This window comes from Podarcis filfolensis (assembly GCF_964270895.1).
Source record: "Podarcis filfolensis genome assembly, chromosome: 10".
In the NCBI taxonomy this organism is placed as follows: Eukaryota; Metazoa; Chordata; class Lepidosauria; order Squamata; family Lacertidae; genus Podarcis; species Podarcis filfolensis.
In genome coordinates, this window is record NC_139612.1 from 53222775 (window position 1) to 53249983 (window position 27209).

The window sequence follows — 27209 nt, forward strand, 5'->3', positions numbered from 1 at the left end:
TGGACAACAGTGATGGTGTACAAACTACGTCCACCTCCAATTTACAAGTGCTTTCACCTAAAATCTGGTTATAATGCATAAGGTAGCAGCTTTGACCCAACGCTTCAACTCTTCCATTAGCATGATAACATATGCAAGATGGCCAGGAAAAAAAATTAATAACTTCTGAAAACTGTGCCTTATTTCAAACCATTTAATTAGGTGTTTACTGAGTGTATAAAAAGCTTAGAAATGCTGCTTAGATTTTGGACCTAATGTCACTTTAATATGAAAGTTTCCATTGTGAACTTGGATGAGGTTGGAATTTTACCCTCAAAAACATAGAAAACGTTTCACATCTTTTAGCAAACTAAAATGGGAAGTTCAACATTTCCTGTGATTGTCTACCATTTTATACAAAATGTTATATCTCAATAACGACTGTACAGAGTCAGTGTTTACGTAATCACTATCTGCTAAGGTCTTCAGTACTGATAGAAAGAAGCTTACTAGACACAGTTTAGAAAACCACAAATAAGAAAGTAGTTCAAAGTTGCTTGCTTATTTGGCTACATGATGCTAAATCATTCAAACCAGCCAATCATACACATTGGGAACACTCTCAGTCAGATTTTCATATTTGTATGAAACATTTTCCAGGTGGGATTCCATCACTACCAGCTAATTCAGGTTGCACAGTTAGAACTTATTTGGTGCTCTTGGGCCTCAAACTCACTCCCCAACCCACCCAAAATCGGACTTTTTGCAATAAGGAATGTGATGGGGAAATGAACTATGGATAACATTTGCTTGGCTCAGTGTCGTCTAACTTCCCCACACGCAAATCACAATGAATGCGCAATGAATAGCCAACACTGTCTGATCTCCCTGCAAACTTTGTGCAAACAAATAAGGATAAAATGCCCAATGAAAAGGTCATCTGGAAGTGACCTGGACTGTATCCAGTGCACAAACAGAAGAGGCCTCCACTAGTGCAATGGGATTGCATCTTCCTTTCCCTCCCACAATCTCACCCACCCACCCCGGGGCACCCTCAAATCTGCTTCAAAAGTTCTGGAGACTTCCTAAGAAAGAAAGAAAGAAAGAAAGAAAGAAAGAAAGAAAGAGTTATGTACTGAGTTGAATAGGCTCCAAAAGGCAGCAGTCTGATTGGTCCTAGAACAATAGGGTCCAGAATGCAGCAGTCTGATTGGTCCACAGGAGCCACCCAATGCAGTTCCAAGTGGAAGTGAATCCACAACCTGATTGGCCTACAGGTGAATCCCGGAATTAGTCAATCACTTGGGGCCCATTGTGTAAATAATGTATATAAAGCAGATATTCTGGGGGGACTTCCATTCCTCCTCACCACTATGAGCTGAATAAAGAGCATGAAATCCACTCTCGACTCCGAGTATATTTCAGAAAGAAGGAAAGCTAGAAAGAAAGCTAGCTCCCATTGGTGCCAGTGAAGGCTTTCCTTCTATGGCTGATAGCAAGCCTAAAGAGGAGCAAATTTTGGCAGGATTGTTGCAGAAGAGATAAGGATGTTAAAGACAATAAAATAGGCGTATATGGCATCACATGAATTGAAACATACATTATTTAGCCTCCCTCCCCACACTTTTACATGGATCTATGTACAGACTGTGTTATATCTGACCTGATTTTGATTTTTCATGCTTGCAGGTGCTGAATCCAGGGTTTTGGTTTGTGACCCTCTCAAGTTGCATTCTGTGTTGCAAAACTAATGTTATCATTACTAGTTAATACACAAGCATGTGTCATTTACAGCGTGCTCTCAGTCCATCTTGCAAAGCCATGCACCATACACAAATGATTATTTCTCAGGATCATTGGGGGGTAATGCCCCCTAACTGGTGCGATGGCACCAGACTTGATCAAACATTAGCAAGGATAACTGAAGGCAGTAAGCATCACCTGTGAGAATATATGGTAATCATATCCATATTCTTAATTCTACCAGTACTATGAACTTCAAAAGAGGTGTGAAATTGGCTGCTTGAAAGCTGCATCTGGTTTAGTCAATTTCACAAAAAGGAAATTTCCTCCCTCCCACTTTGCAACAGGCTATATGACCACTTGGAATTATATGTGTCCGTCCTTTTACACACTATTAATAATAACAGTAATAACGTGTGTGCATGTGTGTGTGTGTATACCCAAAACAAAATCAGAAGTTTCAGATTTGGGGAGGGCTTCTTTACCATTCTAAAGATGCCCGTTATAATCACATACACGTCTTTTTCAGCAAGGCTTATTTCAGTTTTCTAGAGTCCATCTTGGAGTACATCAAAAACTATCATTGGTCAAGGTACACTGCTCAAATCAAACTTTTTAAAAAATGAGCCTGTGTACCTTGATGACTAACAGCTCTGCAGTACCACTTCAATATCTACAAATACCGGTAGCTATTGCCTCTACACAGCCAGCATTTAGGGATTGTGTATGCATTCAGACAGACGCATCTCTAGGAGTCTTTCTTCAAGGACCGGATGCTCTCGTGCCCATCTGCATGGCAGATGAGGACAATATTAGGATGCACATGGGCTGTTGCTTGCACAGTCAAAGGTGTGACTCATCTGCACAGGGTTTCCTGTGCCTTTGATTTTTCAGGAACTCTCCATCTGGTATGAAAACACCAAACTGGAAGCAGAAGATGCTCCGATCCAGGCATGCTCCGAGTTGTGAGGGTGGTGTTAAATATAAGCTAGGAGAAGTCACCACAAAATCAGAGCTTTGAAGTTCAGGCTTCTGGTTCACCCCTCCAGCTCTCGTTTTGCTTCTCAGTAAGTCCTGATTTCTTGTTGCACGACCTTCAAGAGGATCTGAAGCTTCAGTGTAAGAGAATCTGTAACAGTAAGGGGTTAGATGTATAAGGGCAAGAGTATTTTGTGTTCTGGTGTTCCTAAGGTACAAATTATGTTTCTTCCAAAATTGGAAAAATTAATGTGGAAACAGAATGGGATGGAACTAGGGTTACAAAAAAAGAAGAAGCAAAAATGGCACAAATTAAATATGGACAGATTTGAATCCCTTCCTCAGCCCCCTATCTGCAACATGTGGATATTAATACTGACTTATCTTAAGAAGTTATTGTAAGGATCACAAGGACATAATACATGTAAGCGTGTTAAACTCTCAGAAGTACTTTATGGATGCTTAGCATCATTATTAATATAATTATTTGATTGCTCAAAACAAGGCTACTTGGAAATGCCCCCATAATATTGGGCGGTAAGTTTGCAATTCTATTTCTCCCTCTCTAGAAGTAGCCACAGGGCTTGTAGCTTGAATCTCAATTGCTTTTACAGGGTGCTCTTCTTTGGTTTTCCTCATCCCCCCTCCCAAGTAACATTTCCCTTTGGGCTTATTGCAATTCCCGTTTGATCAAAGGAACTCAAAATACTGATTTCATTGTAAAAACCAAACAAAAAAACAACCCCCCCAAAAGGAGAGCATTTTCTTAGGTAATTTGAAAACGCTCAAAAATATAATTAATGAAGCTGCAAATTAAACACACCACGGCAGCCATGCCTTCCCCACTGGCATTTTTTAAAGTATTGGGTTTTTCCATTCCATTATAAGCAATTGGAAACACAACTGGAGCTGTTAGGTGTACTCCATAATACTCATTTTGCATTTGTAAGGACACATCTTTCAGTGTGTCAGTACCCACACACTGGAACCCCCTGCCAAATGACATTTTTTTTTTAGACAAGACCCAGACATAGAACGTTGATGTGTCTTTTAATCTGCTTTTAGCTTATCATTGTTTTTAATTATTTTTGAATGTTATAAATATCTGTCTGTAACTGTTTTTCATAGTTTCAGTCTTTTCTGTATGCTGCTTTGCGGGTTCCTCCCCAACACACACAATCACGAAGCATCGATAATCAATCAATAATAAATTTCCCCCTGATTCCTGAGGGAATACAGCTCTCGACAGCCAGATCAAGTTCTGGCTATGCAGCGATCTTTAAAGAATACCGTACTGAAAATGATCATTCAAAATTACCCAGCAGTTTCTACTCACAGAATGTGTTGCTGCAACACTTTGGCATTGACCTGTTGATGAACAAATAGTAAACGGGAAACCCACTTAAAACCATGGCACAGCCAATGCTGATATTTATTGGGTCCGAGTAGAAAGACATCGCCACAGTGAAAAGGCAAATGATTGTAAAGGACACAGGAACGAAGAGAGGAACCTGGATAGGAGAAAAGAGTTCCAAAAGTGGAGTTATTTTACAAGTGGGCCCTGAAAGGCTGAGGAAGTTTGCAGGTGGATCTCACTTCAAAACATTTGAGAAGCAAAAGGAGGACTGGAGGAAAATGAAAGCTCCTAGAGAAAGACGCATATACCTGGAGGTATTTGCAACGCAAATAAAAGGCCTTTGACCCATGACAAAGGACTGAATGTAATGGTTAGAACTCTAATTAAAATGTTTATTTGGGTGGGTGGGGAAAAATCTAACACATGAATGAGAGCTTTCCCTACACACTGTGTGGTCCAAGTCCCAAGTTCTACAGGGATATCCTTGAGAGGTAAACAAGGTAATTGGGGGTTTAAGCTTACAATTCCTCTCCTCTGCCATGAATCCTAATAATAATCCACATAAGGATTATTATTATTTCCAGGTGGGCACAGGAGCTGCATGTACTTAATCTGTGCGCCCAAGTCTTGAGAAGAGAAGCTCCGTATGAATGAGACATGCAAACATTCTTTTGCTTTAAAAGGTGTGGAAATAAGGGTTCTGGCTTATATCCACAAGGCGGCAGTAGATGTACATATTATAACCGCTGGTCTTCTCGAATTCAGTTTGTATGGTTTCTTCTTGGTGTTTTTTTCCTTCCAAGTTTTGTGAGTGGCTAAAAAAACAGCAAAGCATTACCCCGCATTTTCGAAGTGCTTTTGGTAGTGGCTATGAAGACATACCAAGAGCATGTTATTCCTGAATATGGAAAATAAGGGTGAAAAAAGGAATCCTGGGCTCTTGCACCTTTAATAGTGACGTAGAAGATGGAACTTCAGCTGGTGTGGATTCTCTAGCAAGCGACACCTGCTGACATTTCTTTTTCTATAAAGCTATTAAAGGTACAGGAGTCCTCTTTTCACATCTGGCCACCCAAAGAATGATAATGAAAATCCACCCTGGGACACCTTGGAAGTAGGGCAAATATTTCTTCTCTAAGCAAACAAGCAATTCATGTTTGTTGTTTATTTGTATCCTACAACCCTTCCTTCAAGGAACACAGGGCAGCATACATAGCTCTCCTCCCTAGGGGCAGAGGAGAAATGCAGTTCGATATGCATTTAAAGCAGAATCAGTCAAATTCACACTTTCTCCAAACAATGTGTACAAAAATGGACATACTGTATTGGGGGAGTGTGCACATTAAATGAAGACATTGGGGGAAATGACATACAAAAATCCATTATATTATGGGAAATAGCTTGCAACAATGTGTGCATTAGGCAAAAGTGCATCTAAAAATGGGCTTCTTAGGAGAAAATTGCCCTAAAATGCTCAGAATTTTTATGAGGGTTTTTTTAAAAAATGCAAATTACTGCAGAACACAGAAAACAAAATTTAATAATGGATAAATGAGAAACTGAGAGGCGCAAAATTGGCAGATTCTTCCATCCCTACTCTGCCCCCCCATTTTATCCTCACAACGACCCCCAGTCAGGCTGTGAGGGAGTGTGCCTGGTTTGAGATCACAAGATGCTGTAAACAGCTCAGAGATGCCGTGTGATGCTCTAAACTGCTCAGAGGTTTCTTTGAAATATGGAGCGCTATATGAATTACCTTTTAAAATGTCTGAATGGGGGGCTGAACATAGGTATTCAGGGTCATAGACCAACACCCTTAACCACTTAACACTGTTTCTGATCAGCTGTTGATGGGTGTGATATTTGTTGGGCATACTTTGAGGTGGGATCTGAACCACTTGGCTCACAGCTCCAGCTCTTAACTACTTACTCTTACTTATTAGCACAGAGAGATGGGTCTAAGTACATACCTGGTCTAAAATAAAGAGCAACAGATGGAGAATCATCGGAGAAAACAGGCCAGCAGACCCTTACCTTGAATGGGCTTGTTATCTCAGGATGACGGCAGCGATGAACTATCAGCCCAAGGGTGGCTAATCCTATGAAGAGCCACCGGGAGAAGCTAAAGAAGTTCAGCAGGTGGTAGATATCTCCCACACAGATCATGGCTGTGACCAAAGGGAACTGAGGGGTGTAGAAGGAGGTGAAATAGATTTAGTAAACCACCATCTCAGATTGAACACACAGACGTAGCTGAAAACCTAGAACAGGGATGGGAAACTTGTGGCCTTTCAGATGTTGCTGGACTGCAAGTTTGTGTGCACACTCCCATTTTCTGTGTACCCAGTGCGCTTCCACTCCTGGTGTGGGAAGCAGTGTGCACAAAACATTAGCCAGAATCCATATCCTGTAGTTTCTTAGGAAATACTGTTCAGCCTCAATCTGAATTGAGAAAAAGAATGACCTAGCTGCATTTTAAGCCAGTAATGTGTACACAACTTTTTAGAGTAGGCCCATTGAGACCGACAGTCCTTAAATTACTCATGGGTATCTTAAACATTTCAGTGGGTCTACTCTAAGAATGACTAGGATGGAGTCAACCCATATTCTTACCATCAACATGACTGCTGGTAGGGGTGTATGTCTTTGAATATGGATCATGGAGAAGAGGGGAGGCCATTGCCCTTCTCGTGAAGCCACAAACAAGGTCCTAGAAGGAGAAAATAAATAAGCAGTGAAAGAACGCAATGAATTGGTATGCAGGGGTGGGGAACCTCTAGGAGAGATGCTCAGTGCTGGGGTTCTCTTCCTCAGCTTCATGCTTTGGCCCTCCAGATGTTATTGGACTACAACTCCTATCAGCCCCAGCCAGAACAGCAAATGGTCGGGGGGGGGGATGGGAGCTATAGTCCAGCACCAACTGGAAGGTCACATGTCCCCCTGATATGTAGCATGTAGTTCATCCCTCAACAAGATTAAAAAAAGAGGACACTGACCTTGAAAATGTGAAGATTCCTCCATTCATCGTCCCAAAGCAAGATAAGGAAACCAGGACAGGCACCATTGAGATAACACTCCGGCAAGCTTTGTGTGCAAAGCTCTGGAAGAAAAGGCATGTTTGTGTTCAGAAATGTGAGGTTTATAATTATTGGTGAAGGAAAACCACTGAGTGGCCTTCAGTGAAAGCAGGCGTGATATGCTCAGAGCTCTGTTTCATTCTGATTTCATATTTACTTGTTGTTCTCCATACCTCCCAAATCCCTGATTTTCGCTTGTCTTACTCATTTTACAAAAGGTTTAGAGACATTATTACAAGGCCCTATCAGCACGATGGGTTTCCCAAACTTGGATCTCCAGCAGCTTTCGGACTCCAGCTTCCATCATACCAGCGGTCAGGGATGATGGAAACTGTAGTCCCAAAACAGCTGGAGACATACATTTAAAGCATCACCGTGCCACTTTAAATAGTCATGGCTTCCCCCAAAGAGTCCTGGGAACTGTAGTTTGTAAAGGGCAATGAAAGTTGATAGGAGAGCCTAATTCCATTCACAGAGCTACAATTCCCAGAGCTCCCTGGGAAGAGGGGTTGACTCTTAAATCTCTCAGGGAACTGTAGATCTGTGAGGGGACTTGCATCAGCACCACCCATAGGCAAGGCTGCTGGGAGCTGAAGTCCAACAACATCTGAAGGGCCACATATTCCTTTCTCCCAGCTTATGAAGGACTGAACTAGGGATGGGTGAATTGGTCCATTCCAGTTTCTCAAATTTTCAGTCTTATTCAGCTCTCCACATTCCTTTGAGAATTCTTTTATAGATATATATAGAAGTCCTCCTGGAAATTCACCAGCATTTTAATGCAAATTTCTCCTAATAGATGTGTTCCTCACAGTTTTGCCTAATATATACATTTCTGCAAAGCAATTCCCCCTAAAATAATGCCTGTTTGTATGTTGGGCTGTTAATGCTGTGAGCCGCTCCATCATAGTCTCAGGTTGTCTATATGTGTAAATAAACTCTATATCATAAAGACACCACAGTCTCTGCTGACCCTCATTCTAAGGAAATTGAACCCTGGAACCCCTGAAATCTTGCACTGCTCAGAGACTGGGGTGGCGCACATACAGTGGTTTGCTCTTCTGAGACGTCTCAATAACCAAACAACTCCTCATTCTGCAGGGGCTGAGTTTAATTGCCACTGTCTTACATTCCAGTCCTCTCCCCTCCATCTACTGAAAACTGAACCCTCTCGGGGAAGAAGGGGAATTAATCTGATATTAACTACAATATTGGCTTTCGACTCACCACAGCTACTGCCTGGGAGGCCAGAACATCTGCTGCTGTCAGTACCGTGTAATAGGAAACATTAGTAAGCATATAACCCACAATTACAGTGATCACAGACACAATCACTGCCAGAGGGATATTTCTACAAACAAAATGGGGAGGGGGAGAGAAAAGAATAGTCAGTACAACTGTTCCCATGTACATGCAAAATGTCATTGTATTGTTATATATATATATATATATATATATATATATATATATATATATATGAAGCCTGTGCCTTGTTAGCCTATGGAATAATCCATCCCTGTTCAAAACAGCTTCAGAAATACATTAAGCAGGGTCAAATACAGATATTTTTTAACTGGTCTTTTGACTCACCGCTCTGGCTTCACTAGTTCTTCTCGCACAAAACTAGTTTGAAACCTGCATTGTGGGAGAGAAAGGAACAGATTTCAGTGGCCCTGACAGTTTATAAGTGAATATCTTTAAAATGTATGTCATTTATGCATACCATCCTGAATAGGCAAACATCCCTGCATAAAAAGCCAAAGGGAGCTTGTCCAAAGCAAGGGTCTGAGCATTGAAAGCATCCTGGAAATTTTCTGTATGGCCTAAAGAAAACCATACAGTTAGAGAGCAAAGTATGATAAAAATAGACACGTTCCTAAGAAAGATGAGCATATAAACAGGCTTCATTTTACCATATACATCTTTGAGATATGGTTCAGGATTACAGCATATACTTTGGATGCAGAAAAGTCTCCAAGTTCAACCCATGCCATTTCCACTTTAAAAGATCGGTTAGAATGTAATAGGGGGCAGGAAACATTCTGCCTGAGCTCTTAGCAGACTTTCTTAGGGATGACATTCTGCAAAGCAGGTGCCACAAATGGAAAGGACCTGTTTCTTATACCCACCCACCCAACTTCAGACTCTGACCACTGTTGTCACTCAAGTGTGTGGGGAGGCAGCTCTCAGGGCAGAATATATGGAGGCTATAATATTTTCTAGAGGCAAGTCCTTGCATTTTGATGGTGGTGATGTTTTATAGCTAATAATAATGAGAATAATGCATTACCTTGAGCTAAAAGTATCATTCCTGGGACGATGATGAGAGTGAGAGCTACCAACTTGACGATGGACAAGAAGGTCAGAAGCCTGGCACTCCAGCTGACACTCCAAGAGTTCAGGATTAGGACAATGTCTGGATTGGAGAGGGTAAAAAAAGGCATTTGATCTGCACGCTAGAACTATCTAGTTCAGCTGATGAATTCAGAATACGAAATTAATAATAAGACTCCCATTGATTTGACTGAATCACATCCCAAGCAAATAAATGGGGCCACAGTTCCTGCTTCGTACTTACAGTAGCCAAGAAGAGCAACAAGTTTCACAGCCAGAAGTGGAGCGCCACAGGGTGCGAAAAAGGGGTCCAGGATGTAGCGTCCAAATGCCAGAGCAACAACTGCACTGTTGGCTGGCCTGGAAGGAAAAACTGGCGAATGCATTCTGTAACAAGACCTCACCTCAACAAAACTCTTATTTTTTCCATGCAAAGATGCCACATTCCTGCAAAGTCAAGGAAACTGGGCAGTCGGCTTATTTAAACTGTTTTCAGGTCCCCTGGAAATCGCTCAGGAGGGAATATGTCTCTAGGACTGAAAAGAGTTATCTGCCCCTGGCCTAGTTCATCTGGGCTGCTATTCCTGATGGGCGAAGCTGACACAACTCAGAGAATGGCAGGGCACAAACTTCAGTTAGTTATGAACAGCTGCCATTCACCCAGAAATATTAGACGGCCATTTGCCTGGACTGCCTTTAATATCTGCTTCTTACACGCGCAGTTTCTCTCACTGACATTTAAAGGCATAGATTATATACACAACTGCGCCACATGGTTCATAGCATTCCGACCTCACCTTTAAGTTTATAGCAGGTTGCAGATGGAAAAGCTTACCTTATAGCAAAGTATTCTGCCCATAGGAACAAGAACCCTGGCAGAGGGCCCAGGGTCTCCAAGATATAGATGTAATGGGCTCCAGACTTTGTGATCCGGGTGCCAAGTTCAGCATAACACAGAGCACCTGGAAGTGTTCAGGTAGGAAAGAGCGTAAGCAAATCATCCTAAAGAGTTTTCCTTCACTTCACACATTGATGGGCTATTGGTATCCAGTGATGTTGTGTCCATGACAGAGAAAAATAGGACCCTCGTGAAAATCCTCACTTAAAAGTTACCCAGATTGCAAAGCCTTCTGTAGAGGATAAGGCACTAGATTTTAAACAGGGGTTCAAGTCCCTGCTTCATTTGTGACCGTAAATGTTTAAAATCCAGCAAATGGAAGATTTCTGTGGTGAGCCCTTCCCTTGATGCCCTAAGCACAGACTTATTTTGCTTAATGCTTAATCCAGCTCCGAGATGGGCCAATGGTCTGACGCAGTTTAAGACCGCTTCCTATGTTCCCACCACTATCTCTGTGTATCAGTAGAAGATGCACAGAGAGAGCTGTCATTCTGAGGTTTCACTTCAAGTGCCCCTGAAACCTTTTTATTCAGACGTAAGTTCTGTTGAGTTCAAAGGACCTTGCTCCCTAGTCATCCCTAATTACTGCAGTGGTGAAGAGTCATTCCTCATACATTTGCAGAATGGCCACAGACCGGGTTTTTTGGGGGGTGGGGGGGGTCTTCCATTGCCATTTAACACCAACCTTTCCATTCCCCTGCCCTTGTTGTCACTCCTGCACATGCATATACTTGACCATTGGGGATCACGCTTCATGCATCTGATGAAGCAGGCTCTAGTCTAGTCTTTTAAAATGTGTTGAGGGTGTTATTGGGTTGCTTTTGTTTTTATTTTGATTGTGTATTTTTAGTTTTTATATTGTGATATTATCTTGTGAACAGCTCTGAGGCCTGCAGGTATAGGGCAGTACAGTGGCCACTCGGGTAGCGAACGTGATCCATGTGGGAAGCGCGTTCGCAATCCACAGCGGCGCATCTGTGCATGCACGATTTTGCGCTTCTGCGCATGTGCAAAGCGTGATTTAGCGCTTCTGTGCATGCACAAGCACCAAAACCCGGAAGTAACCCATTCTGGTACTTCCGGGTTCAGTGCAGTGTGCAACCCAAAATTGCGCAACCCAAAGCGTCTGTAACCTGAGGTATGACTGTATATAAATTAGAAAATGATGATGATGATGATGATCCATGTTTGGCTCTGCCCTTGCTGGTTCTGGAAGCATCTTTTGGAAAAGTCCCGTACGCCCAGAGACTTTGTTCCTGCCCATTAGGGGAAATAGGAAGCCCTGAACACTTATTTTTAGATGTCCTTTTTACAATGAGGCACGTAGAGATAACATCGACCCCCACCTCGTAAGGTTTGCTGACCTTCTGGACAAGCCAAAACTCAATTTTCTCCTCTTAGGCAAAAACCACAAGACGATCCGGATGGTCGCCAGATTTTGCACGCAGATTTGTCGGTGCAGTATACCCCCCGGAAAACTGCCGTAGCCGGCCTCCTGGGTGTCCCAGCGTCAATCTGCATGTTAGTCTAATCTTAGGTCTTTTCATGTACATGCAACTATTTCAATTTTAATCTATAAGCTATTATTGTATACTATTTTAAATGTCTATTTCACTTTTGTGAAAGTAGTCTCAGTTGTGCTTTTTGAACTGGTCTTTGACCGTAATAATAAAATTATTATTATTATTAGTTGGCTAAGGCAATCATAAAAACCCGTTCGTCTTCAAGGTGCCACAAGACTCTTTGGCATTTTTGCTCCCTAGTACATCGGCTAAGGATTGCAGCCTTCAGAGTGTCAGAGAGCTACTGAAACTAGGGAAACCAGAATGACCCATATCTGCATGAAGTGTTTGTGCAACCATTTCACCCACCCATGGAAATTATGACATTAGGAATGATCCATATTGACAACCTGAACTTGAACCTGGAGGCTGTGAAAAATCCATGACGACTCCATATGTGCACCCACAATGGAACCATATGGTCAAAAAACAGCTTTCTTAGATTTTAGCCTGGGTTATTTTTATCCTAAACTTCAGCTGGCAAACTTTCATGTTTTGAGGCCATTCAGATAGAATCACAACGCCCTGTATTTATCATTGGAGAACACTTCCATTGAAAGTTGATTGTTTTGGGGTTTTTTTTACAGGGTAATTCTATACATGTCTATTGAAAAGTAAGCCCCATTGAGACCCTGGAAATTAAGTATATGATTGTAGCCTTCGCTTCCAATTTCTTGTGGGGCAGATGGGAGGAGGGCTCCATTTTGGCTGTCATGGTTTACTCTCAGTTCTCTTTGATGAAAAAGTGCTGTTAAAAAACCACTGGGTAGGGTGTTTTTGTTTGTTTGTTTGTTTTTGCAAAACACCAGCATAACTAGCAATCTATCTACTCTTTTTTTGTGGGCAATTTTCCACACAGGTTGTGTGTGATGCCGTGGTTAGTGTGTTGGACTAGAACTGGCTTTACCGGAGTTTTGCTGGGTGACTTGGTCCAATCACTCTCTGTCTCAGGTCAAATTACCTCACAGAATTGGTGTGAGGATCGAATGGGCAGGATGCATATGTTATTTGGGAAGAGTTGGGTGAAAATGTAAAATAAATATGTTATAATAATAATAATTTATAATAATAATTTATTATTAATACCCCACCCATCTGGCTGGGTTTCCCCAGCCACTCTGGGCGGCTTCCAACTGAATATTAAAAACAATACAGCATCAGACATTAAAAATTTCCCTAAGCAGGGCTGCCTTCAGTTGTCTTTTTAAAGGAAAATAGTTGTTTATTTCCTTGACATCTGATGGGAGTGCGTTCCACAGGGCAGGCGCCACTACTGAGAAGGCCCTGTGCCTGGTTCCCTGTAACCTCGCTTCTCCCAGGGAGGGAACTGCCAGAAGGCCCTTGGCGCTGGACCTCAGTGTCCAAGCTGGATGATGGGGGTGGAGATGCTCCTTCAGGTATACAGGACCAAGGCCATTTATATTCCCTTTTGCAGAGGAGTGGCCATAGCTGTCAACGTTTCCCTTTTTTAAGGGAAATTCCCTTATTCTGAATAGGATTCCTTACAAGAAAAGGGAAATGCTATGAGAGGGGCCATGGCTGTGTACAAATCATATACAGTGGTACCTAGGGTTACATACGCTTCAGGTTACATACTCTGCTAACCCAAAAATAGTACCTCAGGTTAAGAACTCTGCTTTAGGATGAGAACAGAAATCGTGCTCCGGCGGCGCGGCGACAGCAGGAGGCCTCATTAGCTAAAGTGATGCTTCAGGTTAAGAACAGTTTCAGGTTAAGAACGGACCTCTGGAACGAATTAAGTACTTAACCTGAGGTACCACTGTATTTAAAGCACATTCAAAGGACATCAATCCCCTCCCCCCACAGAAATCCTCAGAACTGTTGTTTATCCCCTCACAGAACGAAAGTTCCCATGATTCGGGGGAGGGGGGAAGCCATGTGATTTAAATACGCTTTAAACATATGGTATGTACACAGGCACGCATTCTGAAGACAGAGGTCCTATGTTCAGTCCTTGGCATCTTCAGTTAAGGTGGCAGATACTAGGGGCATTTGAGCTGACTGGTGTGGTTATGTAATTAAAAGATCCCACAGAAACGACATTGCTCTGTAGAAGAAATGGGGGGCCCATGGCCCTCCAGTTGTTGTGGGACTAAAACTCCTCTCAGCCCAGCCAGCATGGCCAAAGGTCCAGAGCTGATGGGAGTTGTTGTCGGGCAATAGCTGGAGAGTCACAGTTTCCTCCCCCTTGCTGTGAAAGTATCACATGGGTTCTGGGACTTTGAAATATACTCAGAGTCGCAAAGTGATTTCATGCTCTTTATTCAGCTCATAGTGGTGAGGAGGAATGAATCAATGTCCCCTCAAAGTATCTCCTTTATATACATTATTTACACAATGGGCTGCACATGATTGGCTAATTCCGGAATTCTACTGTAAGCCAATCAGGTTGTGGATTCACTTTTATCTGGAGCATGATTGGGTGGTTCCTGCCAACCAATCATACTGCTGCATTGTTCTAGGACCAATCAGACTGCTGCATTCTGAATCCTATTGTTCTAGGACCAATCAGACTGCTGCCTTTTGGATCCTATTGTTCTAGGACCAATCAGACTGCTGCAGTTTGGATCCTATTCAACTCAGTACATAACAGACTTGCAGGTGGAGAGGGTACATGCCCCTCTTAGACTTCCCAGGTGGGAGAGTTACACTGAAATACGTAAGATTCATAGAACCATAGAACTGTAGAGTCGGAAGGGTCCACAAGGCTCATCTAGTCCAACCTCCTGCAATGCAGGAATCTTTTGCCCAACATGGGGCTCAAACCCACAAACCTGAGATGAAGAGTCTCATGCTCTACCGACTGAGCTATCCAGGATGTAGGAGGCTGAGATACAAGAGCCTGTTAGGAAGGCTGCTGTTTGGGAATCTTATGGGTCAAGGGCTTTGAAATGGCCTTCCCAGTTTCATCATGCAATGGGGGTGGGGTGCCTCTTTCACAGGGTTCTTCTGATAAGATCCTAATTCGGATTAGTTACACATTAACTCCATGTGGCTTTGGGAGCTCCTGCTCCAAGTTCAAGGCAGAAACCAAGGCTCGCAGCATCGCAGGTGCAATGGAGGTGTCACGGGACCAGGGGCTGTTCAGTTGCATCAGGTGCCCAAGTACATCTCAGAAAACAGATTTGGCAGGATTGGAGTGTGTACAGAAAAGGGCACAGCTCAGGGGCAGAGCAATTGCCTTGCCAACAGAAGGTCCCAGGTTCAGTCCCAGGCAGTCCCTGGATGGACTAGTGGTCTCGCTCAGTATGAGGCAGCTTCTTGTGTTATTGTCTCTCCTCCTTTAACCACGAGTCAGGATGCAACTGGGCAACAAAAGTGGATTCTATGGGCAAGAGACTGGTGCTGATGAACTGGAACAGAACTTCCCAAACTTGGGTCTCTGGACTGTTTTTTTGGACTACAGCTCCCATCATCCCTGACCACTGTTCTTGCTGGCTAGGGATGATGGGAGTTGTAGTTCAAAAAGAGCTGGAGACCCCAGTTTGAGAAACACTGAACTGGAAGAGTAAAGATATGGTCCCCTTTAATCAATGGGCTGATGACAAGACAACACTCGCAAATGAACGAATTGCTTATAGATGCAGACCTTGTTTGGACAAATAATATTGGCATTTGGAATAAGCTTATACAGTATATAGTCTTTTACTGATAATCATATATGTATATGACATTATTATTATTTATATTACATATACAGTGGAACCTCGGCTTCCAAACGCCTTGGGAGCAGAACGTTCTGGCTCCCGAACGAATGAAAACCAGAAGTAATTGTTCCAGTTTTCGAACGTTCTTTGGAAACTGAACACCCGACGTGGATTCTGATTGGCTGCAGGAAGTTGATGCAGCCAATCACAAGCTGTGCCTTGGTTCCTGAACTGTTTCGGGAATCGAACAGACTCCCCAAAAAGATTAAGTTTGGGAACCAAGGTTCCACTGTATAATAATGTATGGAAATGTTACTGATTATATATAACTATACTATATCTTTTTATTATATTTTTGCACTTTCTCTCTCTTTTTCTTTTGCTCCTTTATTTTCTATAACGGAAATTCTTTTTTATATATACAGTGGTACCTCGGGTTAAGAACTTAATTCGTTCTGGAGGTCTGTTCTTAACCTGAAACTGTTCTTAACCTGAAGCACCACTTTAGCTAATGGGGCCTCCCCCCCGCCGCGTACATGCCGCTGCCGTGCGATTTCTGTGCTCATCCTGAAGCAAAGTTCTTAACCCGAGGTACTATTTCTGGGTTAGTGGAGTCTGTAACCTGAAGCGTCTGTAACCTGAAGCTTCTGTAGCCCAAGGTACCACTGTATATTAAAAAAAACAACGTTGAGTCAGAATACTGTCTCAGTTCTGGATCCTGGGCCAATACAGATTTCATTACTGCAGCTACCAATTTGTTAAGTGATGGGGTGAAACACAGTCCCAATACGGTTTCTCATTCTCCGAGAGCTGAGAAAGGAGAGGAAAGAAACTCACCACGCACCAAACATAGAGAGGATCCCACAGGCAAACCAGACGACTAAGGAGAGGCCCACGTTGCCGGAGTTCTTCAGCACCCCTTGGGGAGAGATGAATATTCCGCTGCCTACCATGCTCCCTATGAGGAGCGAGAAAGCTCTCAAGAGGGTGATCTTCTTCCTCAGAAAGACAGCCTCCTCGTTCTTCGATTTCCCCATGGCCTTTGTGGTCCTCTGGAAGAGCCTTCAGGTGTCAAAGGTTTGTGGTGTGGAAGTGATCTCTCAAATCAGCCTAGCTTTAAAAAGAAAGAAGAGCATTTTCAAAGAGACCCTTAGAGGTTGGGACGGGATGTTATGAAGCAAGCACACAGCTCTCAAACCTATATTTGCATTAATGTGGGAGCAGAGCACCACTTTCAGGGGGATTATCTGCCACAGAGGATGCTTAACCCTTTCCCCAACCCAGTTCTAAAAATGTGTGGATGATGAGCCTCCCTAGCTCAGTATTGTCTACATTAACTGGCAACAGCTCTCCGGGCTCTCAGGCATGGGACTGTCCTAGCCCTTCCCCTCCAGTTATCCGTCTTTGTTCCTCACCTGCAAACAAATTGTATCCTCCAGGTGTTTTAAACATTAGTGTTCCTTCCCCACCCTGCCCCATTTCCCTTTAAACATGTGTTTAAGCACATGCATATGCTTTTAAAATTACTGCACATTAAGCACCGCAAACATTTTTATGGTGCTTTGTAAAGTACCCGAGCACCAGGTGGCTGGGGAACCACTGCACACATAAAGTATTTGTTTGTAGCTTTTTGTTGGTTAAAATGTTACAGCTCACATCTTGTGTGTGCTAATTCTTTAAAAATAACCCAACCCAAGACATTAACACATTTAAATGCAATATTTATACATCAAATTATCAGCCAGTAATTCATTCTCATTATGTACCACTATGAATAGGAAAGGACGCAGCCAATACATCCATTCATCAAAGCTGAATGGATGTCACAGTTAATAAGAAGTATTGCTTCCTCTTTCAGTCTCTCTGTATATAGAACTCCGGAAAGTAATAAAGGAAGCCCATTTATCTTTTTTTAAAAAAGTTGATTTTCTGCTCCCCTTCATTTATAATGAAGTAACTTGTAAGATTAGGCATGATAGCTGTAGTCAATAAATTGATGAGTGCCATTTCTGGAGACACAGTCCAGCACACTGAAGCCCGTAGAAATCAGCTCTGTGCTGGGTTAGGACCACTGTATTTCACTCAGTTTCCTAATGCTTGCAACTGTTACAGCAATAAAACAAAATGAAATAATCATGGCATTGTAGATTTGGGAGGGAACCCAGGGGTCATCTAGTCCAACCCCCTGGAGGAAGAAAATAATAATTGATACTAGTGACCCCTCAACGCTTATTGCTAGTTTCATGAACATTAGGCTAATCATACTCATAATAGGAGGAAGGCACATGGTTCCCTGAGCCAAGAAGAAGAGTCTTCTGACTCCAGTTCTATATGGGCTCTGATGTAGGGTCGCCATATTCCAAGAATTAAAAATCCAGACACAAAAAGTACTTTTTAAAGGAAAGTTGTTGAGCTTTGTTGTTGACACTAATTCCATCATTGGAAGAACCACGTCAGCCCCAGGCTTGTGTAGATCTTGGCAGAGGGGCACTCCCAGCCTGTCCTAACTGTGTGCTCCTCAGTCTGTGGATCTTGCCCTTTGGCCCAGGCAGCAAAATGACTCGGACCAGCCGCACAACACAGTAAGCGGAACTATGGTTCAGCAAGACTGTATGAATGCTAAGGAATCGTACCATGTTGTGCGAAACAGTCTTGTGTCTTAGGGGAAAATATTACCTCTCCTCTAGTCACAGCACGGTCCACTGGGAAGGTAAAGCATCTTGGCTTTGAAGCTGAGTTGCTCTACGTAACAGATTAAAGTGCAAGTATGTTAATCCTCGCAGCTGCACTCTGCATGTGCTTGGAATAAAGGAAATATTTACAAAGCTCGTTTTTGTTTCCTACACTGTGTTGACTGTTGACTCAGATATCTTTCGTTCTACGAAATTGCCCTTTTTGTTGAAGAGTCAGATGGAATTTTAACTGGCAAAAAAGATATGTTATGAAGAAATCTTACACGACACATCATTCCTGTTTCTGAGCATTTTACAGAACAAAAAAAGGGGGTGGTATCCATCTTTATGCAGTGGATCCTGATAGTGCATGGGACAGAAACAGAGAGTGTATCAAACTCAAACAGAAGAAGAAGAAGAAGAAGAAGAAGAAGAAGAAGAAGAAGAAGAAGAAGAAGAAGAAGTCACCACAATCCAGCCAAAATGATACAATTTATGTTAATGGCAGACCCTCCAAATGTCCCTATTTTCCAGGGACAGTCCCAGATTTACAGAAGCTGTCCTGGTTTCTGATTTGATCCTGGAATGTCCCACTTTTCCTTAGGACGTCCCTATTTTCATCAGAGAAATGTTGGAGGGTATAGAGTTATGTGACCCCCAAGCCAAGGAGGTAAGTAACTATACAACCTTTAGAAGACATCTAAAGACAGCCACTTACAGTGGCTGGGGCAACCCTGTCAGATGAACGGCATATAATTATAATTATATTATTACTGAATAGGGCACCCCTATTTTCATTGGAGAAATGTTGGAGGGTATGCAATGGGAAAGATTAAGCGCAGGCTTTACTAGAAGTTATATCCAACACTGAGCAAAGGGTGATCAGCTCATGCAATGGGGCTCCCCCTATCCTGCCCCCCAAACCTGATCCAAAGGGACCCCCAGCCCCCTGGAGCACATTTTGAGAGTGGGGGAGGGAGTTGTAGGGGAGAAGGAGGAGACGTTCCACTGCCCAAGCAGAAGTCTGAAGCATAAGCAAAAAGGCAGAATTTGATAGAACTCTAGGTCACTGACATAAATGGAACTGAAAATATGTCAGTTTTGACCTCTGTGAACAGAGCCATTAAATACACACGCAGTCACAGGCAGGGCCAGCTCCAGGTGAGGAGGGGCCCTCGGGAAAGGAAATAGCTGTTAACAGCTTCAAAAACAAATATCTGCAATAAAAATACAGGTCTGGGTAGGCTTGCCGAGACCAAACAGGTTTTAGCAGGCATCAAAAGGCAGTACAACAAAGGCGTCTGCCTGATATCAATAGGCAGGGAGTTCCAGAGATTTGGTAGTGCTGCACTGAAACGTCAATTTCTCACAAGTGCTGAATGAATGTTATGTGGCACTTGTGAAATCAGTGCTATTTTTCTAGAAATAGAGGTGCCAGAACTCACCATGGCCCCCTCCCTTGTTTTCTTAGAATGGGAATGGTGTCCACCTGAGAGGTGCCAGAACAGAGTTCCAGTGAGTTCTGCTGGGGTAAAAAAGCCCTGTGTAAAAGTGCCCGTTCCACAGATATTGTGATCTGATATCTGTCAGCCATACAAAAGAGGCTTCTAATGGTTCATTGACACCTCACAAACATCTACTATTTGTGTCAAACACTTGCCAAACATGGCAACAGCCAGGAGCAATGATATGTACTTAAAAAACTCAGGGCATAGGCCTGAGACACAAATCTACATAAAGTTTACATAGCGTGCTTTATGTGAATTTTAGGTGGCTTTCAGAGGGACGGGGGTGAGGGACTTTGGCTCTCTACTGTATCTGGATTGGGCCTCCACAAATCAAGATGGCGGGTGGCTGGAATCTTACCAGCTCTGTGCTTTGCAGCAGACCCAGCTGGCTGTGAAAAGCTTTGAGAAAGTTCTTCGTTGTTGTTTTTTTAAGGGGAGAGGAAAAGGCAAGAGATCTATGTCCCAGTGCAAAATACATAGTATGGCTTGAGCCCCTCACAGCACCCACAGGCAACCGTGCATAAATATGAGAAGAAACTTACCCCAAAGTTAAAGGAGCCCCATAATAATGTGTTGATGCAGCAGGATTGGTCCCATGGAATGATACTGAAAATATCTTCTTGTTTAGACCAAATGCCTGTTGGTGAAAATACCGGTAGGCAGAACACTAAGTTGCAGTTGACCCTTCTTTAAACTTAGCGAGGAACCGAATGGAAATTAAAAAAAACTCTCCGAGAAAAGCAAGTGAGGAATGCAAGAGCTTTAGGTCCTGCAGATAAGTCGGATTTCAGAGCTGCTGAACATTAAGAGTAGCTGAGAGCAGACGCACTAACAATAATTGAGCAGCTCAGTTGGTAGAGCATGAGATCTCAGGGTTGGGCGTTCGAGTCCCACGTTGGGCAAAAAGATTCCTGCATTTGCAGCAGGTTTGACTAGATGATCCTTGTGGTCCCTGCCAACTCTACAGTTCTGTGACTAGCTGGATAGTGCAGTGGTTTCTCTGTTTGGGGTTATCTTGAAGATTATCTGGAGTTCCTCAATTCAGATTATAATTAATGGTGGACAAGTGTTCCTTAAAGACAAAGAAGAAAGCCTCTCAGGAAACATACTGTGAGGTCTAGAAAAGAGAGTGACCGCTGGGATCCCTCATATAAGTACAGAAGAAAGGCCAGAACTCAGTGGTAGAGTATCTGCCTTGCATGCATTTGGAATATTGTGTAGAACTCTGGTCGCCTCGCTTCAAAAAGGAGTTGGAAAAGGTTCATGTGGCGTTTGACTCCTAGGATGGGTCATAAGGAAAGGGTTAAAATAGGTGTGATGTGATTGGCCAGTGAGAATGCAAGGGGGGAATAAAAGTTAGAGTGGGAGGTTTTGAAAGTCAGTTGAGTTTTGGGAGTCGGTTGAGGTTTGGGAGTTGAAGAAGGAAAAGGGAGGTTTAGGTGTGGGTTGGTAGAGTTGTATTGTGAGAGAGTGAGAGGAATTGTTAGGTGGAGTCAGAGAGATAGTTGGAATAATCAGTTTGGAGTTTTTAGGAACTAAGAATAAGAAACTGACAAGAGAAAAATTAACTGAAACCATAAGCTTGTTCCTCCATTTAAAAATAAACTTGATTATTTGTTTATGTTAACAACTGACTGGACTCCGTGTGTCCCCGTGAGATACGGGGTGGTGGCAGCGGAAAAAGCAATCGCAGTGGCAGCACAGGGTCAAAAGACCGTCAAACGTCCGGGGGCCCTGTGTGTGATCGCCACAGTTCAGAAAAGGACAACCATAATGATCAAGGAGATACACTGCCATGCCCCAACTCTCCTTGGGGAGAGGGGTTTGTAATGTGAATATTTTGCCCATACCATCAGTCTCCCTACAGCAAGAGTAACCAAAATGGCGCTTTCCAGATGTGGTTGAACCCAACCCCCCATCCATTTCAGCCAACACATGACCAATGGTCAGGCATGATGTGAGTTCTAGTCCAACAACATCTAGAGGGCACCACATTGGCTACCCTTGCCATACAGGGTTTCTACCAGCATTATGGAACCAGAAGGCTCAAAGAGGTTACTAAAGCTCTGCATTGTAGCAACCTGCTCCCTCTTTCTAGGAAGAAAGCAGCCTAACTCAAGGTACTGTGGAATCCCAAGCTCCTGGCCTTCATACTCCAAATATCTGACAGTCACTCCTTGCAGTTTGCGGAAGTCTGCAAAACTTGGGCATTCTGCTAGCTTAGCACCGTCGCTTCTTCAATAAGCTATGAACAGATGTTCCAGATGTTCCAGAAGAGCTGCGCCTTTCCCTGATGAACCTCATGACCTTCCTCTTTGTTGGTGACCTGGTGAGGGTGGGGAGCGAGTTCTTTTCACTCGCTAGGACAAGCCGTGGGGTCAAAACGAGAGACTTTGCCTCATCGCACAAACTGTTTTTTTAGCTGGATCGGAGAAAACAAAAATAAAGCAAAGCGTCCCCCTGCAGGGTTCCAAAGTTTGAGCAGGCAACAGCTTTCCCAGAAATTCTTGTCCCTTTAACCATTTCAGCTCTGGTGAATCCTGCATGGGCAGGATTGCCCCCCCTAGCTGCGCCCATGCTTCCCTGGACTCCGCAAAGGCAACCCCTAAAACACCCCTCTGTGGCTATTTCGGGGAGCTGTGATCCCCCTGAGCTCCCAGGGATGAGCACACAGGTCACGTATCTGCCATTCACAATGGGGGTGTTTGTTGCAGAAAACACAAGTGTGGCAGCAATGAATCTTTGGTGCAAGCATGCTGTCTGTATGAAAGCAATTGCTGGGTGTGGAGTTACTCTAAAGGAAGTCATGTGAGCTCCCTGCCAGCCACCTTCAAGGCCAAGTTTGTAAAGGATTTGCGAACAATGAGTATTTTGCAGTCTTCATTTTCACCCTGTCATCTAGACATGCAAGCTCTGCGCACTTCACCGGCTGTCTACCTTTCCCTTTAAAGTGCATTTCTTTACCGGTGTGTGTGTTATTGGGTTGTTGTTTTTATTTTTATTATATATTTTGTGGTTTTACAATTTGATTCTGTTCTGTGAACTGCCCTGAGACCTCCGGGTATAGGGCGGTATACAAATTCAATAAATGAGTAAATAAATAAAATTTCTTGTCATTTTTAACATTTGTCCTATTAACTCATTCTTCGATTGTGAAAGATGTGGAAATACTGATCAACCATAATATTTGGTGCCATTATTACATGAGACTCCTCAAACGAAGGGACAAGTCACCATTTAAATATATTGTCATTTATTATTATTATTATTATTATTATTATTATTAACTTGATAACGGATAAGAACTCGACTTACTTTGTCTTGACCTTGCTTTCTTTTAAATACTGTATTTCATTCACTTGATTTCTTGCTTGCCCTGGAATGTTCTGTCTGCAGCGACTTGCATGAAGTCTTCACAAATAGTTCAACGGCTTTTGCTTTTCCCACATCTGTAAAGCAAATGAGAAATCTATATTGACTAAAAACAATGTTTCTTTAAAAAAACAACCAAAAAACTCTTCAGCTTCCTAGACAGCATTTGCAATGTTTTGAGAGGATATATTTGAAACTAAGCAAAATTCCATACATTCTGATCTCATGCATGTTTACTCAAAAGTAAAAACTCTACTGAGTACAGAGAGGCTGAATTACAAGTGTACATTTGTAACATCGCTTGTGAAAATGTGTGCTGATGAATGACACTCCTGGCTAGGATTGCCAGCTGACCAGGAGGGGAAAAAGTAGTTTGCTCCTCAGCTTCCCCCCCCATTCCAAATTTAATAATAAGGCAATTAAATGCATGTTGAAAAACCTGTTCTGTTGTTGTTGTTTTTTTACAGCAGCTTGATTTTCAGAAATCAGCATGTGGAGCTCTTCGTGGTATGAATATAAACATTTATTGTGTGGTAAATTAAAGGTGGAGGAGCAAGAGCCAGTGAGGAAAAGTTGGCAACCCTGGCCCTGGCCTCTTTCCAGCTGTCTGTCAACTCCAGCATAGTGGCTCCCCTTAACTGCTTTGGACCTGAAGGTAATTTATTCAGTAATCTCAGAGATATTTTAAACCACTCACATATTGTTGCAGACCCAGCTCCAAGGTAGGTGTCTATGAGTAACATCCAGTGCAGAGGCACTAACTCTCTTGGCTCAGTCCCTTAATTCTCCCTCAGAGCAAAACTCCTCCTCTGAAGAGATCACTACTGGGTGCCTTTCTGCTGTTGGTCTCTCAGCTCAGCTGCTATTCATTTTTTATTTTTTATATAAAGCTGTAAGCACAGATTACGGTTGAGAGAACACATTTTCTTTTGTGACCGTCTGAAAAGTTATGTAACAATTATTATCACAATTTTTTATTTATTTTAGCAGCTCCCTGACTGTTGTTATGCGATGCCCAGCTTTGATCAGCTTGCTGCCATTTCTCTTCACCAAAGGCATGGCCTCAAATCAGAAAACCTTAAACTAGCAGAAGTAGCATTGATGCATTTTTGCTTTGTGGATAAGGCAATTTAGGCGCACTGAGCATGGAGTCACTTTGAGCACGGAGTACTGTACAATGTGCAAAGATGCTTTTCCTTTTCCAAGGAGCTAAAAGGTTGTTTGCAAAGTCCTTTCATTTATTCAGTTTTTACTAAAAGCAGTTTCTATAACAATTGTGGTTTTTTTAAAGGACATCCTACTTCAAACATCACGCTTGCCACAAGGAATTCATATGCCTACAAGAGGTGTGATGTCCATTCACATAAATTACCTTCCTTTTTTAAAAGAGAGAACTGGAAAAATTTACAAAGGATAGCTCTATAAATGGTGGTTAAACTGTGACAGCTAAATACAGCCTCCATATTCAGAGGCAGTCTATCTCTGATTGCCATGTTCTGGGAACACAGGAAAATAAGAAAAGCCTGCCAGATCAGACCCACATCTCATCTAGTCCAGCAGCCTGTTTTCACAATGGCCCACCAGATGCCTGTGGGAAACCAGGGAGAAGGATTTGATCACAAGAGAACCCTTCCCCTCCTGTGGTTTCCAGCAACTGGTATTTAGTATTCCAGTACGTGTCCGAGCACAATTCAAAGTGTTGGCGCTGACCTTTAAAGCCCTAAACGGCCTCGGTCCAGTATATCTGAAGGAGCGCCTCCACCCCCATCATTCTGCCCGGACACTGAGGTCCAGCACCGAAGGCCTTCTGGTGGTTCCCTCACAGTGAGAAGTGAAGTTACAGGGAACCAGGCAGAGGGCCTTCTCGGTAGTGGCACCCACCCTGTGGAACGCCCTCCCACCAGATGTCAAAGAGAAAAACAATTACCAGATTTTTAGAAGCCATCTGAAGGCAGCCCTGTTTACTGAAGCTTTTAATGTTTAACAGACTACAGTATTTTAATATTTTGTTGGAAGCTGCCCAGAGTGGCTGGGGAAACCCAGCCAGATGGGCAGGGTATAAATAATAAATTATTATTATTATTATTATTATTATTATTATTATTATTATTATTATTCAGAAGTAGAGCACAGCCATCATGGCTAATAGCCATTGGCAGCCTCATCGTTCCTGACTTTGTCTCACCGAAGTTGATGGCTATTGCTTCCTCCTAAGGAAATGAGTTCCATAGTTTAACTATGCACTGTTACACTATCTCTAACTGCGTCCATGCCGTATTATTCACAGCAATGGGAAGAGAAACCCCAAAGGAAGGAAGACTGAAAACACCTCCACTTACCTGACACCACCAGGTTACAACCAAAACACCAGTTTTTCCCACACACACTTCGTTTTTTAAACTAATGAAGTTCTTTGTCCCCGTTGTTTCCAAGAAAACTATCGCTTTTCTGCCCTGCACTGCGGAGCATTCATCCTTCAGAGAACTTCACAAACATTAACGAACGGAGCTTTGTGAAGGATAGATAAATACTATTTTCTCGTCTGATTGATAGGTGATGAAATTGAGGCAAAGAGCCATGAAATTAGTTAGCAACATGCAGCAGCCTTGCCAGCTACGTGGGTCTAGAATAATTCTCCTCTAGCACTTACCATTTCCCTCTGCTGTCACCTTGCTACAATGACTTAACTTTTTTCCCCCTGCCTCAATCTCTTCTCAAAAGAAAACAACGATCTCTTTAATTTTCTGAAGAAAATACCTAGAAAACTGAAGACCAGATCAGTATGAGGGCTGTATTCATTCATCACCAAAGGTCAGCTATTGTGAACGGCACATGTTGAGGTTCCATTTGGGAGGCCAAATGGAGAGTCTTGGCAGGCTAAATATGGCCCACAGGCTGGAGGCTCTCCAGCCCTGGCTTCGGTAGTGGCTGGGCTGAAAGTCAGTTGCTTGTCAAATTAATGCCCATTTGATTGCTCTCCTCAGCTCTGTCTGGCCCTGCCTTGCTGGACTCTGCAATGATTATGGCTCTTAGTACCTGTTGCTTTGACTTCTTAGGACAGCATGTACAGCAATGTTCTTTTCTCTCACTGTGCATGCTTTTATTTGTGAGGAATAGCTCATGTAAGGTGCACCGTTTTGATATCTTTGCTTAGGTCAGTGGCAGAGCTGTCTTTAGCAAAGATCCACTCAGCGCTCCCTTTTCTGACGGGGGGGGGGGAGTTGTTGAGCTTTTTTGGGGAGGGGGAATCGAGAGCAACAGAGAGGGGCTACAGATCAAGAGGGACCAGTATGCATTTGCCGCCCCCCAGAGTTCACAGGACCCCCTGCATCCCCGGGTAAACACGTCCCTGGCCAGTGGTCAAGGTGCTTTGAACTGCCCTGAGATCTACGGATGAAGGGTGGTACACGGATGCCAAACTTTAATTACCGTAGTTTTTATTAAAGGCTTCCTTGTGTAACAAACAAACACATAAAAGTACATACGGTGTCTCCACTTTCAATTCATGTTTACATTCTGTATGAGACACTGTTGTTATATGCATTATGCAATTGGGGGATAGGAGAGGGAGGGAATTTCATGGTGGAATTCTTGTTGCAGGATTTGCCAGTATACATATATGCCATGGCTATTTCTTGCTACACACAATTTTGTAAGTTTCTGTTGTATGTGTTTTTTTTTTAAATAAATAAATTTAAAAGCCGCCTCTGAGGCTGCTTCGGAAAGGAAAATAGCAGGAAGTGAGGTCCTGCTTAACCCCTTCCCTTCCTACCGTTTGTTTGTCTGTGTTTCCACCACCCAACAGTTTTTCTCTTTGTGAGGGAAAAAGATACAGAGAAACCCGTAACTTCCACACATGTGGGAAAGCAGTTTGTGAGGGTGGGGCGGGGGGGGGGGGGCTGATTTTAAGCAAACAAATGGCAGAAAAGGCAATGGTTTTTTGTTTTTGTTTTTTAAAAATCCTTCTCCCTCCCCATGGTAGCCTAATAGGCTGCTTTTCAGTTTTTTAAAATGGGGGTAAGACACACATAACTCTGCAATATGTAGTTGGACTCAATTCC

The 27209-nt window shown here is 42.9% G+C and overlaps 1 protein-coding gene across 2 annotated transcripts; it reads right to left on the reverse strand.

The window, feature by feature from the left end:
* Positions 1-166: 166 nt before the first annotated feature.
* LOC310743776 (cystine/glutamate transporter-like) lies at positions 167-25648 on the reverse strand. 2 transcript variants are annotated; one of them, XM_083574234.1, is made up of 14 exons: positions 25488-25648; positions 23092-23225; positions 16441-16710; positions 10304-10430; positions 9713-9828; positions 9425-9550; positions 8858-8957; positions 8725-8769; positions 8362-8485; positions 7054-7157; positions 6671-6767; positions 6092-6241; positions 4037-4211; positions 167-2851 (listed from the first exon to the last, which is right to left on the reverse strand). In XM_083574234.1, the coding sequence occupies exons 3-14, from the start codon at positions 16631-16633 to the stop codon at positions 2787-2789; spliced, it is 1422 nt and encodes a 473-aa protein (XP_083430360.1). In that variant the 5' UTR covers positions 16634-16710; positions 23092-23225; positions 25488-25648; the 3' UTR covers positions 167-2786. The 2 variants fall into 2 exon arrangements, with proteins under 2 accessions (XP_083430360.1, XP_083430361.1); XM_083574235.1 differs by lacking the exon at positions 25488-25648 and adding an exon at positions 23846-23907.
* Positions 25649-27209: the final 1561 nt, after the last annotated feature.